The sequence below is a fragment of the Callithrix jacchus genome, chromosome 2 (genome assembly GCF_049354715.1).
Source record: "Callithrix jacchus isolate 240 chromosome 2, calJac240_pri, whole genome shotgun sequence".
Lineage (NCBI taxonomy): Eukaryota > Metazoa > Chordata > Mammalia > Primates > Cebidae > Callithrix > Callithrix jacchus.
This window is the reverse complement of record NC_133503.1, coordinates 188,271,751-188,292,477: the sequence shown is the minus strand read 5'-3', so window position 1 is coordinate 188,292,477 and position 20,727 is coordinate 188,271,751. Positions and strand designations below refer to the sequence as shown.

Here is a 20,727-nt window from a genome sequence, read left to right as displayed (position 1 = left end):
TGTCTCTAAAACAAAGTGAAACAAAACTTCAACAAATACAGTGGGGTCTGTGGACCATCAACTCCAGACTTTCTAGGTGAGCTGTAAGTGGGGAAGGGCTGTTCTGGCGCCACTGACTTCTTAGGTCAGATGACTCTGCTGTGGTGGCTGCCCCAGGCACTCTGGTACGTTTCGCAGCATCCCTGGCATCTACTCAGTTGATGCCATTAGCATCCCCCAACCACAGCTATGAGACCAAAAATGTCTTAGATATTGACAAATGTCCCCAGGGTGGAATCATCCTAGGCTGGGAACCAGGGCTTTAACCCCAGGCTGCCCATCCCACCTAATTTCTGCATGTTCCCCAGCAAGCATCTGATTTCATGAGCAAAGGCAGCATTCTCCGGCTGCAGTGAGCCCGCAGCAAACTCACTCTCATCTCTCCCACTTCATAGATGGTGGTCACTGGCTTTTCCTTCTCATAAGCTTTTTTTTTTTTTTTTTTTTTTGCGACAGGGTCTTGCTCTGTTGCCCAGGCTGGAGTGCAATGCCACAATCTCGGCTCACTGCCGCCTCAACCTCCCTAGCTCAGTCCCTCCCCTGAGTAGAAGGGACTACAGATGCACCCCACCACAACTGTCTAATGTTGTAATCTTTTGCAGAGACAGGACTTCGCCAGATTGCCCAGGTTGGTCTTGAACTCCACAGCTCCAGCAATCCTTTTGCCTCACCCTTTCAAAGTGCTGGGATTACAGGCTTGAGCCATCGCGCCCAGCTTTCTACCCAACCCTGATGATCTCATGCCTTTCTAGCGTCAGCACCATCACCTCCTCCACAGCAATTCCTCAGCCATGCATAGGTTTAATCTGTGTACGACAAACACACAACCTGCTCCTCCTCTCCTTAGCGGGTTCTCGCCAGATCTTAGCAGGCAGTGACAGGAGATGAAGGAAGTCCAGGCCCTCATCAGACCCTCTCCAAGGAAGGGGGCAATCAGGACAGAGCCAACCCCTTCCCCTCTAGGCAGCAAACCCATAGCCAAGAGGTTCAGGGTGGAAGCCTGGGGTCCCTGGCCGGGCACTGGGAGCCGAGCAGGGCTCTGATCTTGAAGTGACCAGAGGAAGGGTAAGGCTGGTGAGGTGAAGCCTCAGGCAGGAAGAGCCTGAGAGTTTCAGGAAAAGAAGCTAGCAGGGGCACAGGAGGCGGGGCTTCTGCACAGGCAGTTACAGCCAGCGCGGAGCGTCTCTAACGCAGCCAAACCACGCAGTCCAGACCTATGGACACTGGCATCATCTAACTTGGTAAGGCCTCTGATCCCCTCAAGGACAAGCCTGGGACAGGGATGCACCCACAGGAATAGCTCAAGGGCCCAGCGATAAGGTTCAGGGGCTTCATAAGCACAGTCAAACCCAAGCCTGCATCCTAACATAACTCAACCCTCAGTGACCCTTCAGCCATCCAAGGCCATGTGCTGGGAGCTGGCCTTGGTGTTATCTCCACTGAACTGCAAGCTTTGAGGCTAGGGATGGTGTTGTAAACTTCTTCCAAATCCCCCTTAAAATGGAGCCAAGTTCAAGGCAGGAACTTTCTAAATAAACACTCGTTGCTGTGAGATGGAGAAGATGGAGAGAAAGGTACAAAGGTTAAAGTTTCAGAGCTTTCACTTACTTTAAAATGTCCCTGTCAGTTTGAGGGATTATGATACCTGACCTCTTAAAACACATACATGTTAAAAACTGATGCTCAGAAAGATTAAATTATCAATACAGAGCCAAAGAGGAGGTTAGCGAAGAAAAGGAGGAATCAACTCTAACTTGGCTATTCTGAGTGCTCTTACCTTTTTATCACGCTCTACCCCATTTCAGTAAAGATGCCAAAAGCTACGGGAACAAATATTTTCCTGGTTTCTGACAAAGTTCTCAGATAAAAATCCCAGTCCCCAAGGAGAAAAAGCTAACAGTCTTCCTTCGCAGAGAACGGCAGCCTCCCTACCTGGAGATGAGACACTCACCAGCATCCTGTGAAACGTGCCAGCTCAGAACACAGAGTCAACAAATAATACAACATCCAGATGCCAGTGGGGGGAAAATGTCACAGGAGTCCCTCCTCAATGATAAGACTTAAGGAGAGTACCTGGCTGGATGCGGAGGTTCAGGCCTGTCATCCCAACACTTTGGAAGGCTCAGGCGCCAGGATCACTTGAGCCCAGGAGTTCAAGACCAGCCTGTGCAACATAGCAATTTTTTAAAATTTAGAACAAAAAACTTAAAAAAAAAATTAACCAAGTGCAGTGGCTCACACCTACAGTCCTATATACTATAGTCCTGTATATACACTCAGGCGGGGGGATCATTTGAGCCCAGGAGTTAGAGGTTGAAGTGACAGCAATCATGTCACTGCATTCACCATAGCAAGACGCCATTACAAAAAAAAAGAATTTGTATCTTTTCTCTAATGACAGAAAAGTATGAGTTTAAAAACATAGGTTGAGTATCCTAATGTGAAATGCCAGCCCAGGTGACAGTGTGAGGCCCTGTCTCAAAAAAAAAAGGAGGGCACCTATGGTGGGCAGAATAATGGTTCCTTCTGCAAAGACATCCATCCACACTCCTCCCAGGGCCTGTACTAGGTAATGTCACATGGCAAAGGTGCTCTGCACAGGTGATTATGGTCATGAAACCTGAGATGGGGAGATCATCCAGCGTGGCCCAATCTAATCACGTGAGGCCTTACAAGCGGACAGCTTTTCTTGGCTGCAGTCAGAGAGACAGAAAAGAGTAGAGGAGGAGGAGGAAAAATGTGAAGCCACAGGAGGGATGCAATGCATAGTTACTGGCCATGAAGATGAACAAAGGGAGCCACAGATCAGGAGACCAGGGAAGGTGGGTGGCCTCTAGAAGCTGGGAATAGCCTTGAGGTGACAGCAAGAAAACAAGGACCTCAGTCCTACAACTGCAAGTAATTGAATTCAGCCAACAGCTGCAATGAGCAGGAAATTTATCCTCCCTCTAGAGCCTCTGGAAACAGACACAGCTCTGCTGACACCTTGATTTCCACTGGTGAGACCTATGGGACTTTTGACCTAGAGAATCGTAAGAAAGTAGCTTTTTTCTTTTAAGTTAGCACACTTATGATAATTGGTCATGCAGCAACAGAAAACTAATGCAACATCTCTGGAAAAATTCCATTAATTTTATTTTTCTTTCTCTTTTTTTTTTTTTTTAAGATGGGGTTTCATTATGTTGGTCAGGCTGGTCTTGAACTCCTGACCTCAGGTGATCCACCGTTGGCCTCCAAAGTGCTTGAATTACAGGTGTGAGCCACCACGCCCAGGTTTTTTTGTTTTCTTTTAAAGGTATAGACAGGCATTGCTCCAAGCCAGGATCAAATGTGGAGAAGCGGTGGCTGTTCTGACAGTTGGTCTTGTCTCGACGCGAGCGACATCCAACAGATGCTGTCATCTCTGGTAAATGGCTTCAATGATAATTTAAAAAATCATGGTGGCTGCTTTATGAATAATAATACAATTTTGCAAGCCTCAAATGGAAAGTCTATAATGGCCTAATTAACTGAACTGAACTGCAAATTGGATGCATAAAATCCTGCCGGCTTCCCCTTAGGAAGAAAATGACCTTATTCCAAGACCAAGATCTTATTCACAGTATTTATTGGGCACTTTAGCTATCAGGTTTAACATCATTATGAAAAGAGGAAAAGAAAAAAAAAAACGTTTTAAAAGGGTCTGCTTTAAACCCATTGGGTAGTTTTTTTCCTTCTAGTTGACTTCCTTATTTTTGACTACTGAAAATGTACAGTAAGAACCTGTGTCTAAGTGGGCATGCTGGCACGTGCCTGTAATCCCAGGTACTCAGGAGGCTAAGGCCGGAGGATTCTTTAGCTCAGGAGTTTGAGTCTAGCTTGGGCAACACAGCAAGACACCATTACAAAAAAAAGAACTTGTATCTTTTCTCTAATGACAGAAAAGTATGAGTTTGAAAACACAGGTTGAGCATCGTAATGTGAAATGCCTGGGACAAAAAATGTTGTGGATTTCTTTTTTTTTGAGATGGAGTCTCGCTCTGTCACCCAGGCTGGTGCAACGGCCGAGATCTTGGCTTGCTGCAACCTCTGCCCCCCAGGTTCAAGCAATTCTTCTGCCTCAGCCTCCCAAGTAGCTGTGACTACAGGTGCATGCCACCATGCCCGGCTAAGTTTCATATTTTCAGTAGAGCTGTGGTTTCACCATGTTGGCCAAGGCCTGATCTCGAACTCCTGACCTCATGATCTGCCCATCTCAGCCTCCCAAAGTGCTGAGATTATAGGCGTGAGCCACCGCGCCTGGCGGTGTTGTGGATTTCAGTTTTTTATATTTTGGAATATTTGTATAATGTGTACTCGTTAATCATCCCAAATTCAAAATCCACAACCCTCCCCAATGAGCGTTTCTTTTCAGCATCACATCAGCATGCAAAATGTCTTGGATTTTGGAGCATTCTGGATTTGGGGTTTGGGGATTAGGTATATTCAACCTATCTGCACCTACAAGAGACATACAAATAAAAACTTTTAAAATCCAGGTTCACATTTTTTCAATTATAAGACTATTTGTAATAAGAATGACATTTATTTTATAAACATTTATTGCACAACTACCAGGTGCCCGGCAGTGTCCTTGGCTCAAGGAAGACAAAATAAGTCCTTGACAAACCTAGCAAAGAAACTGCTATGCAAACAGTTACATGACAGTGTCAAATATTTAATAATAAAAACACACGCATAGTGCATAGTGCAGTGGTCATGTAGATACCTATGCAGTGAGTATTCTATGGGAAAGAGGTAGTACAAGGAGATTTTTGAGACGGGAACAGAGAAATAAATGCACATTATGCCAGCTCACGCAAAACTTGGAATGCATCGCCATTTTCACACAAACATGTATAAACATTACCTTTTCTGAACATATGGAAAATATTTTAATCAAAGACTGAGGACAAGCTAGCTCAGCAAGTCAGAGGACTACAGCGTGACTGAATTTCTCTGGACCGGGCTGTTTGAAAACATTTGGCAAACATGAGGTCAATCTGACAAAAATGACACTTTCACAGTGTAAAAAAAAAAAGGCAAATATGATCTTTTTTTTTAACTGAGGAAGATTAAGCAATTTAAACCCATAAATATCTAATTCTTTCTCTTTCCCAGCTCTTCTTTCCCAGTCTAAAGGTAGATAAATTGGAAGAACCTGAATATTAAATGTGCTGTGAGTCTCAGCACCTACTATCCATTTTAAGACTGATTCTTTTTTTTTTTTTGAGACAGAGTCTTACTCTGTCACCCAGGCTGGAGCGCAGTGGCACGATCTCAGCTCACTGCAACCTCTGCCTCTTGGGTTCAAGCATCTCCTGCCTCAACCTCCTGAGTAGCTGGAATTACAGGTGTGTGCCATCATGTCCGGCTAAGTTTTGTATTTAGCAGAGATAGGGTTTCAACATGTTGGTCAGGCTGGTCTTGAACTCCTGACCAGATGATCTGCCCGCCTCGGCCTCCCAAAGTGCTGGTATTACAGGGGTGAGCCACTGTACCCGGCCAAGGCTGATTTATTATTAATCATAATCACAAATATATTGGCAAAGAGAAATGTAACTCCTAAAGAATAAAAATTACTAAAAAGATCGAGAGTTTTTAAAGTATTATAATTTTGGCTTAAAAAGTTACATAAAGTTGAGCTGGACAAGAGAAATAAACATATATAGCCAGTTACCTTTAGTTTCCTATAAAGGCTTGCAAACAAACAGATGGAAAAGTGGAGAAAATCTGCAGGTCAATTGACCTCAACAGATAATAGAGTATCTATGCTTTCTTTTTCTTTTTTTTCTTTTTTGAGACAGAGTCTCTCTCTCTGTCACCCAGGCTGGAGTGCAGTGGTGTGATCTCAACTCACTGCCACCTCTGCCTCCTGGTACAAGCAATTCTCCTGTTTCAGCCTCCTGAGTAGCTGTGATCACAGGCACACCACCACGCCCGGCTAATTTTTGTATTTTTAGTAGAGACAGGATTTCACCATGTTGGTCAGGCTGGACTTGAAGTCCTGACCTCAGGTGATTCGCCCAGCTTGGCCTCCCAAAGTGCTGGGATTACAGGCATAAGCCACTGTGCCCAGCCAAGTATCTGTACTTTAATGCCAAAAATTTATTATAGAAGTAATTTTTAAATATCACTTTATAATAGAGGTATAATTACATTTCATAGAAGTTGAGAGAAAAATGTACATGACCACTTTTCCTGTATTTCTTCATTCAAAATAGCAAATGGGAATCCCACAACTTAGAAAGATGGGTTCCCTTGAATGCTAGTATCCCCCAGGGTGGGCTCCCAAAGCCAGAAAAAATAATTGAAAATCCACAGAAAGAGAAAAGTCCAGAAAAGGCAGCTTATGATCAAGTACTTATGTCTACAAGTCAGCATTTTCCCTCAGGCAGCCCAACAACTCCATGACTTCTTTCCCTAGCAGAACACTTAGAACTCAACAGAGTGTATTCACAAGAGGCAAGGTCAAACCACCTCGACGTGCAGAAGACCCTTCAACAGAAAGTAAATGCCCACTAATAAAATCTAGGCAATAAACTCTAGGAAAACATGATTTATTCACCAAGTTTCAAATTTGGCAAATCCCTTAAAAACACAGTTTTACTGAGATTAATGAGATTTCTCTAAAGGCAGGAAATACTCTCTGAAAACAAAAATAAGCATTCACTCAAACGTGGGGATCTTTCTAAAGGAATCACAAGTGGAACTTACATATATTTGGTTTCTCTTATACCGCTGGAATAAGTTATACATGATGGAGCCGCCATGGAGCTCTGTCAGGGAAGCCATGTCATCCACACCTGCCTCGTTCATGGGGTGCATGACAGTCACCTTCTGGTGGGTAATTGTGCTCTGCTTGTAAGTGAATACCTGAGGGAGGGAGAGGAATTCAATGATTTAGTTATCAGCAGTAAGTGATTTTCCACATAAGTTTCTCAAACTGACAATACAATCTCAATATAATTTCAGCAAGAGATTCTGAATTGGACAATAAAAAATATATTGCAAAAACCTTTTTCACTTTCTTTACATCACCTATATATTTCTCTCTCTTTGTGTGTGTGTGTGTGTGCGCGCGCGCGCGCGTGCATGCACTCTTTTGTTTTGAGGCATGATCTCACCGAGGCAGGAGTGCAGTGGCATGATTATAGCTCACTGCAGCCTCCACATCCCAGGCTCAAGTGATCCTCTCACCTCAGCCTCCTGAGTAGCTGGGAGGTGTGTACCACCAGCCTAATTTTGGCATTTTTTTGTAGATACGGGGTTGTGTCATGTTGCCCACGTTGGTCTTGCAATCCACCTGTCTTGACCTCCCAAAGTGCTGGGATTACAGGCATGAGCCACAGAGCCCCGATGTCACCTATATATATTTCCAAAAGAAGCAATTATTTTGACAATTGCTGTAAGATATTCCTAAAAGATACGGACCACCTTTTGGGAGTCACAGAAATTATAAACTTATAGTTCACGTCTCTGCATTATTTCTCCATTTCATATAAATCATTAACAATTAAGAAACTTTCTGTAAGTTTTAGAAAGTAATTTGGTTACCCTACATAATTTCATATTGAATCATATAATAATCTCGAAACTTTATAATAGTTATTCCATTTAAGTATTAATTTGAGTACTTTAAATATTATATACATTCATATTTATTATATAAATAGTTGATCCATCTGTTCAAAGACTGGAACACATCATCACAGGAATATTTAGAAAAGCTCCTTGGACAATATTCCCTTTCAACCAGGATATATAGCATTTGTTTCATCTTTAGGCAGAACAAATGCATTCTGATTTAAATAAAATTTTTTGTTTGTTTGTTTCTTTGCTCAACATCCTATCTTCTTTAAAATTCCCAAAACAGCAATGAGTGCTACAGACATGTTGTAGCACATGAATAAGTTGACTCTGGTACTGCCAGATTGCGGAATTTGTATGGATTTCTAATGTCTACTCAGTGCTCTTCATCCTAAGTGATTGATTCAGGATTAACCACATCACATTAAGCTCCATCTGTTGACCAAAGCTTGACGAGCTTTACAAACTCAAGCAATAACAAAACCCTTTGATTGCGGAGTTCCACTCCATATTTACTCATTCATTCTAGCGGGCAGTTTTTGAATACTTGGATTACAGTCCTCCTTTAAGTAAAATAAAAACATCAAGAGAGTTTTTTAAAAAAAAAGGAAGGTTGTAAATAACGTGAAAAGTGTTTAGCCTTCAGACACACACACTAGCATGTGCATGTGTACATACAAAACAATCTTCTGCAATCATACGTGTGGATCATTTTCATTGGAGAGGCTATTTTTAAATACGAACTGGCTGCCTACATGGCAACAGATGGTCTGTTATTGCTAAGGAGAATGACACACTAAGAGATGCAGAGGTACCAACCCAGTGGATTTCATATGCCGTGACAAACGGCATGTTTTATTTTTCTAGAGAAAAATTACAACTTCAGCAGTAGCATTTCTGCCACATGAACCACAAGAGTTAGTTAAGCCAGTCCTGAGAAAGTGCTCAAGGCCAAGGCAGGGACCCACCCATCTCTTATGAGGAAAAGCCACTGTCCCCAGCCACTTCCTGGACTCAGACATCCACCAGGAGAGGAGACAGTCCTGGTGGCTCCACCTCATGGCAAGGTGGCCAACCAAGCCACATGAGCCCCACAGGGCTGGCAGAGGCCTGGGGCCACCCAGGGAGCAGGGTAGAAGTAGTTCAGAATAACAAGGTGTTAATGAAGGCACAAGGACATTCAAGAGTGAAGGAACATGCAGTCCCTTTGTTTTAAGTCATCAACACCATGGAAGAAAGTTAAGAAACAGAAACTTAGGCCAGAGTCGAAGTAGCCTTGGAGCAACCTAGAAATTCCCAGAAATTAAACCGCTAGAATGCCATGCCCACCCCCAGCACACCACATCCCCATGATGCCAGTCCAGATACATTTTCAGAAGAGCTGCAACCAGACAGGTACTTGGGTCTTCCAAAGAAAGTGCCAGCCAGGGTGGGGCAGAAACAGAACTTGTCTACTGGTCAACTCTCAGGCAACCAAGTAGTATAAAAAAGAACCCGTGCCACCTGCCTGTTCCCGGCACGCACCAGAGGTCTCATCTCACTCTGCTGGCTCAAGGCTCCTGCCAGCACAACTCAAGTTCCCCTCCCAGATTTTCTTCCAGGCAAGAAGACAGGGCACCGAAGCCAGCACAACCAGCTCCCTGTCACCACCAGGGAGTCCTTCTCAACGTGAACACGAACAGCTTCCAACTGTCACTCTAGGTATACTGAGAAATCCAGATTTTGAAGATTTAGAATATTAGAATTTTTACTTGTATTTATATTGATAAATATTCTGCTTTCTGGAAAAATCATACATGATACTTAGATACTACAAAACTTAGACACTAGTTATTTTATATTTTGCATATATGTAATGTGTACATTACACATATATATAATCTATGTTACATATATAAAACATCCTATATATCTTATATATTATACATATACAAAACATGTTATATAATATATATTATACATATATACCTATATAAAACATATAAAATATACAACATATATAAGATGTTTTGTATATGTATGTATGTATAATATGTAACTATTGTCTCCCATAATCATTGTCTTCCTGTGGTCCTGAGAGGGAGTAATTCTAGCTCTCTTGATTTTCCAGTCCTGGAATGGGCATGTGTAATGTGCACCTGAAAATAGGAGGAAAGGAAGTCAAATGTATGAAGGTGGGGAACTCAGGTTTACAGGTAATAGCCGGAGTTTTCAGCGACGGTTTCCAGCTCTCGACTGTTCACTTGGGCTATGCATTGCCTTGCTGCTCCTAGTGCATCAAAAAAGATGATGAAATGTTTACATAGAATGTAAACATTCAGTCATAAGAGACACATACACCCCCCATATATATTTTATACATATATATCACATAATGCATATATAAAACATCTTATACATTATACATCTATAAAACATTGCATATATATGTAAAGACATCTTATATATATTATACATATATACGTATACAAAACATGTAACATATATACGAGATGTTTTGAAAACTCCGGCTATTACCTGTAAACCTGAGTTCCCCACCTTCATACATCTGACTTCCTTTCCTCCTGTTTTCAGGAGCACATCGCACATGCCCATTCCAGGGGTGGGAGAATCAAGAGAACTAGAACCACTCCCTGTCAGGACCACGGGAAGACAGATTCATGACGGGAGACAACATTTACATGAATAAAACAGGAGGCTGGGAACAGAAAAAAAGAAACATTACGCCGAGATACAGGATTGCTGCTGCTCAAAAGAATGGTTATTAAAAAAAAAAAGAGTTAGGATAATAGATAAAATTGTATTTGTGGAGGAAAAGCAAGGATAACCATCCATTCAGAGCTGGGCTCAAGTTTGTAAAGATCTTAGAACATAGTCTGGCATCCAGAAGATGCTAAATAAGTGTCTGATACATTCAGAAATTTAGGGAGAGCCTCAGGAAGAACAGCTAATGGATGGCGGGCTTAAGACGTAGGTGATGCGTTCATCTGTCCAGCAAACCACCATGTCGCAAGTTTACTACGTAACAAACCTGCACATCCTGCACGGGTACCACTCAACTTAAAATACAAGTTGAAAAACAAATAAATGAGTCAAGCAAGTAATTTCTATGGAGAAAAAAATTTTAGAAATTTAGAAAATGCGCTCATTCAAGCAAATTTTGAAAAATTTCTTGCTGGTGTGTTCTAGGCATTGGGGATTGAGCTTATATTCCAACTGGAGGAAGGGAAATAAAAAACAAATATACAAGTAAGTAGATAGTATCACAGGTGGTGATGGATGTCCATGAAGCTTAATGAAGGTTAGGGCGGACTAAGGAGTATGGCGGGGAGGAGGGTGATAATTACATCAGGTATTCAGGAGCAGCCTGATGGATTAACATTAAAAGAGAAACCCTATGGAGAAGAGAAACAGACCCAGCCCCTGCATTCTAGTGTCTTAATACATTATTGGGCGAATGAACATCTGATTTAATTTGGAAAGATTTCAAAGGATTCATGAGACCCACAGTCTTACTGAAGAATTTCTTAATAGAGATTCTTGAACTATCAGAAGTCACCTCTGTGTGCAACAATTAACAGGTTATTAGTCATGCAAGGTTATACGGCAGGAAAAAAACCTCTAAGTTTAAAAGAATGAGATTACTGGCTGGGCACAGTAGCTGACACCTGTAATCCCAGCACTTTGGAAGGCTGAGGTAGGCAGATTACTTGAGGCCAGAGTTTGAGAACAACCTGGCCAACATGATGAAATCCCATCTCTACTAAAAACACAAAAATTGGCCGGGCGCGATGGCTCAAGCCTGTAATCCTAGCACTTTGGGAGGCCGAGGCGGGTGGATCACGAGGTCAAGAGATCGAGACCATCCTCGTCAACATGGTGAAACCCCGTCTCTACTAAAAATACAAAAAATTAGCTGGGCATGGTGGTGCGTGCCTGTAATCCCAGCTGCTCAGGAGGCTGAGGCAGGAGAATTGCCTGAACCCAGGAGGCGGAGATTGCGGTGAGCCGAGATCGCGCCATTGCACTCCAGCCTGGGTAACAAGAGTGAAACTCCATCTCGAAAAAAAAAAAAAAAACACAAAAATTAGCCAGGTGTGGTGGTGTGAGCCTGTAATCCCAGCTACTCAGGAGGCTGAGGCATGAGAATCACTTGAACCCAGAGGGCAGAGGTTGTAGTGAGACGAGATGGCACCACTACACTCCAGCCTGGATTGACAGGGTGAGACTCGAGCTCAAAAAAAAGTGGGGGGAGGGGGGATTATTTTTACAGAACTTTTCCTGAAAGAAACAAGGGCCACAATATAGTAACAAGATGTTTTTCTAGCCGGGTGCAGTGGCTCATGCCAGTAATTCAGTACTTTGGGAGGCCGAGGTGGGTGGACCACAAGGTCAGGAGATCAAGACCATCCTGGCCAACTTGGTAAAACCCTGTTTCTACTAAAAAAATACAAAAATTAGCCAGGTGTGGTGGCAGGTACCTGTAGTCCCAGCTACCTGGGAGGCTGAGGCAGGAGAAGTGCTTGAACCCAGGAGGCGGAGGTTGCAGTGAGCCGAGATCATGCCACTATGGTGGCAGAGCAAGAGATTCGTCTCAAACACACACACACACACACACACACACACACACACACACACACACACACAAAACCCACAAGATGTTTCTCTAAAAGTCACAAGTTGGAACAAACTGAGTTACTTTAATGGAACATAAGCCATGGAAAAGGAGGTGAGGAATGAGCAAAACATGAAGGATTAACAGAAAAGAAATCCACTTGGATAAAATGATGCCTGAGAACAAACTGTTCTTCGAGCAGGAAGTACAAACCACTGGTCACATGATGAACTGGACTGGCGCGAGGGCAGAACAAAGGAAAATGATCAACACGATTGAAAAACATAACTTGCAGAAGAGGCTAATGCACAGATTTCTCTTATTACAAGTCATTAGGAACCCCCAGTCTTAAAACCTAACTTTTCCAACTGAACGGAAATTAAAACGAAAAAAAAATCCTAATCGATAGATGACATGCAGATTTCTCAATCGCGGCATCTTCCTCTCACATTAGCTTGGCATTTCGTCTACAGTAGAGGTTCTCAGTTTCCTCCCCACCCCCGCTCCCACCACTGCTGGGGACACTTGGCAACACCTGGAAACATTTTTGGTTGTTAGAATTTGGGAGAGAGGAGAACGGTGCTACCCGGCATGAAATGGGCAGAGGCCAGGAATGTTGCTAGACACCATTCGTACTACCGAATACTACCCAAAATGTCAAGAGTGCCAAGGGTGAGAGATCTTGGTCGAGAAATACCCTGAGATGCCAAATAGCCAGATGTCTATGCAGACCCTAAGAAAACATGAGGACAAGAAGCCAACGCCTCTAAGTAAAACTTTTTTTTTTTTTTTTGAGACAGAGTCTTATTCTGTCACCCAGGCTGGAGTGCAATGGTGTGATCTCAGCTCGCTGCAACCTCTGCCTCCTGGGTTCAAGAAATTCTCCTGCCTCAGCCTCCGGAGTAGCTGGGACTATAGGCACCCACACCATGCCCAGCTAACTTTCGTATTTTTAGTAGAGACTGGGTTTCACCATATTGGCCAGCCTGGTCTCAAATGCCTGACCTTGTGATCTGCCCGCCTCAGCCTCCCAAAGAGCTGGGATTACAGGTATGAGCCACTGTGCCTGACTTCTTTTTTTTGAGACAGGGTCTCTGTCAACTAGGCTGGAGTGCAGTGCGTGATCTCTGCTCACCACAACCTCTGCCTCTCAGGCTCAAGCAGTTCTCGTGCCTCAGCCTTCGGAGTAGCTGGGATTACAGGCAACCACCACCACACCCAGCTAATTTTTGTATTTTTTTTCTTCAAGGATGACACGTTTTATTTCTCTCAGAACTTTAAAATGTAAACATTGTCCCGAGCGTGGTGGCTCACGCCTGTAATCCCAGCACTTTGGGAGGCCAAGGCAGGTGGATCACGAGGTCAAGAGATTGAGACCATCCTGGTCAACATGGTGAAACCCCGTCTCTACTAAAAATACAAAAAATTAGCTGGGCATGGTGGCGCATGCCTGTAATCCCAGCTAGTCAGGAGGCTGAGGCAGGAGAATTGCCTGAACCCAGGAGGCGGAGACTGAGGTGAGCCAAGATCGCGCCATTGCACTCCAGCCTAGTTGACAGAGACCCTGTCTCAAAAAAACAAACAAAAAAAGAAGTCAGACACTGGCTCCTACCTGTAATCCCAGCACTTTGGGAGGCTGAGGCAGGCAGATCACAAGGTCAGGCGTTTGAGACCAGCCTGGCCAATATGGTGAAACCTGGTCTCTACTAAAAATACGAAACTCCATCTCAAAAAAAAAAAAAAAAAAAGTGAACATTGTATGCGTCAGCCAGTCTTTACTTCCAAGTATATTCTTCATGGGTCGCAATTCCCTTTTATATAACATGCTCTTGTTCCAGAAGGCAGGTAGCTTTTCATCATTCTTTCTGTCAAAATAACATCCAAGGATAAATCCCACAGGGACAAGAACATGAACCCAGCGGCCCCACACAATCTGAAGTAAGTTCACCATGATTGCTGCAGGTCCAGTGGTGACAGCGACCGGAGACCAAGGGCAATGGGGCCTCATTTTTGTATTTTTAGTAAAGACAGAGTTTGGTCATATTGACCAGGGTGGTCTCAAACTCCTGGCCTCAGGCGATTTTCCCACCTTGGCCTCCTAAAGTGCTGGGATTACAGGTATGAGCCACCGCGCCTGGCCCAAAACTTTTCATAAAACATAAAAACATCTTTCAAAGACAACCAAAGAAATAAAAACATTGAATAGAGGTAAACCAAAATCAGCATGACAGTATTATGTCATATTATACTGATTCGTTTTTGTTAGGCCCAAGTTAAGGAGGAGGAGGAGGATTTCTAGGAATTGGAGTCTGCTTACATTTTTGAGACTTTCTAATTGAACTTCATTAATTATGGCCAAACAATATGGTCCACACTATCTCTGAGAATATTCCTTTGCTCCTTCCTAGTTTGGGATCCTGCACCTCTTCCCACGTCTGGGCCACCATCTTCCTGCTACTCTTCTCCTGGGGTCTGAGCTCAAATGTTTTCCTTGTGGAAGACGCCAATGGTCTTGCCCAGAGGCACCCCTGCCACCCTCCTCCTTCTTCTAGCACGTGTGTATCCTCACTGCTCCTTATGACGCATTCTAATCACTTCTCCACTATCCTGTTTAAAACCATCGCACCCCAACCCCGGAACCTCTTGGTCAGGATCTTTCACACTCTTCTGACCACAACCCACAGTGAGAAATATGTTTTTCCCTGTGAACTGCTGATTAACAGAAGTGTCCTAACACAACGCTTAGCATCACAATGTTTGAGGCCTCCACATATTCTATACCCTATTTCATTTCTTTCTTTCTTTTCTTTTCTTTTTTTTTTTTTTGAGACAGTCTCGCACTGTTACCCAGGCTGGAGTGCAACAGCGCAATCTCTGCTCACCGCAACCTCTGCCTCCTGGGTTCAAGCGATTCTCCTGCCTCAGCCTCCCAAGTAGCTGGGATTATAGGGATGTGCCACCACTCCTGGCTAACTTTTTGTATTTTTAGTAGACACTGGGTTTCACCATGTTGGCCAGGCTGGTCTTGAACTCCTGACCTCATGATCCTCCCGTCTCAGCCTCCCAAAGTGCTGGGACTACAGGCATGAGCCGCCGCGCCCAGCTATTTCTTTTAAATGCCAGCTATGACCCTCTCAGTTGACTTCACACCTCACTACTCCGAGGGCAGGAGCCATGCCCATCTTGTCCCCAGTGCCCAGCCTTGGCAGACTCAACAAATACTGAAGGAATGGTCCTGCCCCCAAAATGGGTATAATATGCAGAGAAAGGCAGAGTGCACAGCCAGATGCAGTGGTGTATGCCTGCAATCCTAGCTATTCGGGAAGCTGAGGCATGAGAATCACTCAAACTCAGGAGGCAGAGGTTGCAGTGAGCTGAGATCATGCCATTGCACCCCAGCCTGGACAATACAGTGAGACCCTGTTTAAAAAAACAAAACCAGGCAAGGCACAGTGGCTCGCACCTATAATCCCAACACTTTGGGAGGCCAAGGCGGGCAGATCACTTGAGGTCAGGAATTTGAGACCAGCCTGACCAATATGGTGAAACCCTGTCTCTACTAAAAATATAAAAATTAGCCAGACGTGGTGGCAGGTGCCTGTAATCCCACCTACTTGGGAGGCTGAAGCGCGAGAATTGCCTGAACCCAGGAGGCAGAGGTTGCAGTGAGCTGAGGTTGTAGTGAGCAGAGATTTCACCACTGCCTGGGTAACAGAGCGAGACTCAGCCTCAAAAATAAATAAATAATTTAAAAAAAAAAAAAAAAGAAGAAGAAGGCCGGTCGTGGTGGCTCAAGCCTGTAATCCCAGCACTTTGGGAGGCCGAGGCGGGTGGATCAAGAGGTCAAGAGATCGAGACCATCCTCGTCAACATGGTGAAACCCCGTCTCTACTAAAAATACAAAAAATTAGCTGGGCATGGTGGTGCGTGCCTGTAATCCCAGCTGCTCAGGAGGCTGAGGCAGGAGAATTGCCTGAACCCAGGAGGCGGAGATTGCGGTGAGCCGAGATCGCGCCATTGCACTCCAGCCTGGGTAGCAAGAGCGAAACTCTGTCTCAAAAAAAAAAAAAAAAAAAAAAGAGTGGAATAAGAGACAAACACGGCCTTAGGATCATCTCTAGCTGGACTGAATTGTCCTGGATCTATGACACAACAAACAAGATTTTCATTTCTCTGGTCCACTACTTCCTCCAACTGTGAAATAAGGACGGTGATCAGAGACAACTCATACAATTACCATGAAAACTAAGGAAATCGATGTAAGTAAAAGTCACAGAGACTGGCATACAATGAGAACACAATAAAAGGTAGAAGTTCCTGGCCGGGCGCTGTGGCTCATGCCTGTATCCCAGCACTCTGGGAGGCCGAGGCAGGTGGATCACGAGGTCAAGAGATCTAGACCATTCTGGCCAATACGGTGAAAACCTGTCTCTACTAAAAATACAAATATGAGCTGGGTGTGGCGGCATGCGCCTGTAGTCCAAGCTACTCAGGAGGCGGAGGCAGGAGAATTGCATGAACCTGGGAGGTGGTGGTTGCAGTGAGCCGAGATGGCACCACTACACCCCAGCCTGGCGAAGGAGCAAAGACTCCGCCTCAAAAAAAAGTAGTAGTTTCTATCAGGAGAACAGAATACAAGGAACAATATAGAACATTCTATGAGGAAAAAAGCAAGAATCCAGCAGGAGGAGCCCAGGCTCTGAAGGTGAGAGCCAGCACGCTCTCCAGAACACCTGCTGTGCGGGGGGGGGAATGGGCAAAGGTAGGCTTCGCGTGACTTCTCCATGTCTTATGACAACCTTGCCCTGTAAGCTCTCTGATCAAAAGCCATTTGTCATAGCACACTCTTCTCCTATATTAATCTCTTTGCCTGCATTTTAATCCATTTGCTGGCCTTGTTTAGATTTTTCTTGGTATTCCATGTTGTTTCTGGGGATGTTTCTCTTATTTTCTTCATTTATTTATTGGCTCTTTAATTCACGAATTAAAGTAATGATCAACGACAAAGGTTGTTAATACATCTGCCTCCTGACATGTGGCTGAAATGAGCAATCACGTAAACAAAAAAGAGCTTATGTTCAGCTTCACTGCCTCTGTGCTTTCAAAGACTGTGTATATGCTCTCGAGCTCCATGACTGATTATTTTGTACTGAGTAATGTATACTTTTATGACGTCCCTTTGCAAGCAAGAAGAGTCTAAGAAGAAAGCACAACCCATCTAACTGAAAGTCTGCCTGGTCCTGTTGTTTTTGCTGCCACCTCACAAGACTGGAAAAAGTATTTGTGCCTGAAAATATCAAGTACCCTAGAAAGTTACACTGGAATCTAATCAAAAGCAAATTTATACACATCTACTCTGCTGGTGTGCAGGGGGGAAAGATGGCAATAGTGCCCCGTTTTCAGCTCAAACTTGTCAGCGATTTGGCACTCTAATTACTATGGCCCAGGGGTTAACATTTTTTTTTTTTGTCTGAGACAGTCTCACTGTCATCCAGACTGGAATGCAGTGGCACAGTCTCTACTCACTGCAACCTCCTCCACCTCCTGGGTTCAAGCAATTCTCCTGGCTCAGCTTCCTGAATAGCTGGGATTACAGGCATGCACTGCCATGCCTGGGTAAGTTTTGTATTTTTAGTAGAGATGGGGTTTTGCCATGATGCCCAGGCTGGTCTCAAACTCCCATACTCAAGTGATCCACCCGCCTCGGCCTCCCAAAGTGCTGGGATTACAGGAGTGAGTCACTGCACCTGGCCAATGTTGTCTTTATATACATAACTGTTCTGCTACTTTGTTAGATAACAAGTATAGATAACACAAAGATTGTTTTCTTTTTTCAAAGACTCAAACTAGTTTGTGAAATTAGTCCTTTAAACTGTCATCAGGTTTTCAATGCCCAGTGTATCCTTTGGATGCCAAAACAAAATAAGAGGGCCAAACAGAAGGTTTATTAAGTGCCAGCTTCATGCATCAGATGTTGCTAATGTTACCTCATTTGGTCCTCAGAAGGGGATGTAATACTGATGCTCATTTTTAAAAGGATGAATTCACAGAGGACCAGAGAAGTTAAGAAACTTACCCAACAGCACACAGCACAAGGAGAGTTCAATTTCTTGGTATCATGGGGAAGCATGTGTGGTAGAGTCAGACCTTACAGGGTCACCTGTTCAGAGATGACCTTTTGAATTCCAGCTCTGCCACTTGCTTACTGGCTATGAGTCCCTGGGCAAATCCTCAGCCTGAATTGATTTTCGAATGTGTATGCTGAAGGCATTGCTATCTCTGCGGCAGAGATGCTGAAGCTTAGACTGGTGAGGGAGCACACACCTCACCCCTGCCTGGCCCTAACCCGTTAGTTACTAACTGCTGCTACTATCCAGTTAGTCCTCCACTTTGTTGGGCTGCTCCTCTTTTAAACTGACAAGGAGAATGTGGTATGATGACATCATGAAGATGAGGACAAAGAGATCGCTAAGGGCGGACACCCTGGGAATGGAGTCAACAGCAAAGAATGTGTAACCCCAGCACTTTGGGAAACTGAGGTCAGCATTTTGAATCACCTGAGGTCAGGTGTTCCAGACCAGCCTGGCCAACGCGGCGAAAACCCCGTCTCTACTAAAAATACAAAATTAGCCAAGTGTGGTGGCAGATGCCTGTAATCTCAACCACTCGGGAGGCTGAAGCAGGAGAATCACTTGAACCTGAGAGGCAGAGACTGCCGTGAGCCAAGATTGCACCATTATACTCCAGCCTGGGCAACGAGCGAAACTCCGTCTCAAAAAAAAAAGAATAAATCTCACTGCAAGATGCAATTCAACAGGAAAGCAATCTTCTGAATCCTCTGTAGGTGCAATCACCACAAACACGGCTGTCCCCAAAATTGAAGGTTTCTTCCTGCTGTCACTTATACAAATAGCGCACCCCCCAAAAGTATCAGGGATGGCGCGCACGACATCATAAAGCTGCCAACAGACCAGTCACTGAGCGGTAAATTCTAACCATCCAGCTCAAACCTTTCTGAGAATGCCACAGGGCTGCAGACAGGCCGACAGGATGCGTCCAAGAAGTCAAACACCCAGGGGCTAGTGTGCCAGCTGCACATCTGCTGGTGGAGATGCTAGGATCACAGGTGTTCCCCACAAGTGTTCCTGGCTTCGTAGGTGTTTTTAATACTTTTCTATGACTCTTTCTCTATTTTTCAAAGCTTGTATACACTTCTCGGGTTAAAAATGAAATCAGTCCAATCAAAATCACTATCAATGAATATATCTGGATAAATATAAGAGGTTTAATAAATTTTTATAAAATGAGCATTGTAGAACAGCTTTCAAAAAAACAACAAAGACAAAACAAAACAAAAATCTACCCCAGGAGTCACCAGCTCTTAGAAGAAAAAAAGGGCTTCTTCTCTAATCCACTTTTTTTTTTTTTTTTGAGACGGAGTTTCGCTGTTGTTACCCAGGCTGGAGTGCAATGGCATGATCTCGGCTCACTGCAACCTCCACCTTCTGGGTTCAAGCAATTCTCCTGCCTCAGCCTCCTGAGTAGCTGGGACTATAGGCACACACCACCATGCCCAGCTAATTTTTGTATTTTTAGTAGAGACGGGGTTTCCCCTTGTTGACCAGGATGGTCTCGATCTCTTGACCTCATGATCCACCCACCTCGGCTCCCAAAGTGCTGGGATTATAGGCGTGAGCCACCGCGCCCAGCCTGTTTTTTTTTTTTTTTTTTTTAACAGAGTCTCATTCTGTCGCCAGGCTGGAGTGCAATGGCGCGTCTTAGCTCTCTGCAACCTCCGCCTCCTGGGTCCAACTGATTCTCCTGCCCCAGCCTCCTGAGTAGCTGGGACTACAGGCATACACCACCACACCCAGCTAATTTTTGCATTTTTAGTAGAGACAGGGTTTTACCATGTTGGTCACGATGATCTCGATCTCGTGACCTTGTGATCTACCTGCTTCAGAGAAAACACAGTATCCAAAAAATAAGACACAACTGCTCAGAATATGAAATGATTACCTCCTCACACTTTTCCTGTCCATCAACCCCATCCCCACTGCCAAGGAAGTCTGTAGAAATACCGGAAAACACTATTTTAATTAATGGAAGGCTTAGGGAAAGGCAGAAGGCCAGAAAGAAGAAAAATTAAAAAAAAAAAAAGTAGGTTATGAATTAAAGAGGGCAAAGGTCTTTAAAAAAAAAACATGTTGATAACAAAAAAATTAATACCATGCTCTGAGATAGTTTTCCCAGTACGTGGATTGTGATCAAAATAAGGTCATTTGTTCCCCCTACTCCTCGAAAATGTGTCAACAAGAAATTGCCGTTTCTTTGTAAATGGCTATGAAAGCAAAGGATGTAAAAGCCCAGCACATCTTGTACTGGAAATCTGGTCTGAATATCTAAGAGCCAGAGGATCTGAGCATTAGGGAAACTGATGGGAATCGGGTTGAAACCTCCTAAGT

The 20,727-nt window shown here is 44.0% G+C and overlaps 1 protein-coding gene across 1 annotated transcript in view; it reads right to left on the bottom strand.

Moving 5' to 3' along the window:
- MYO10 (myosin X) overlaps positions 1 to 20,727 on the bottom strand; it is a 272,061-nt gene that overhangs the window by 155,967 nt on the left and 95,367 nt on the right. Inside the window, exon 3 of the mRNA XM_017969978.4 lies at positions 6,775 to 6,933. Within this exon, the coding sequence (XP_017825467.1) occupies positions 6,775 to 6,933 (159 nt within the window). The remainder of the gene's footprint in view (positions 1 to 6,774; positions 6,934 to 20,727) is intronic.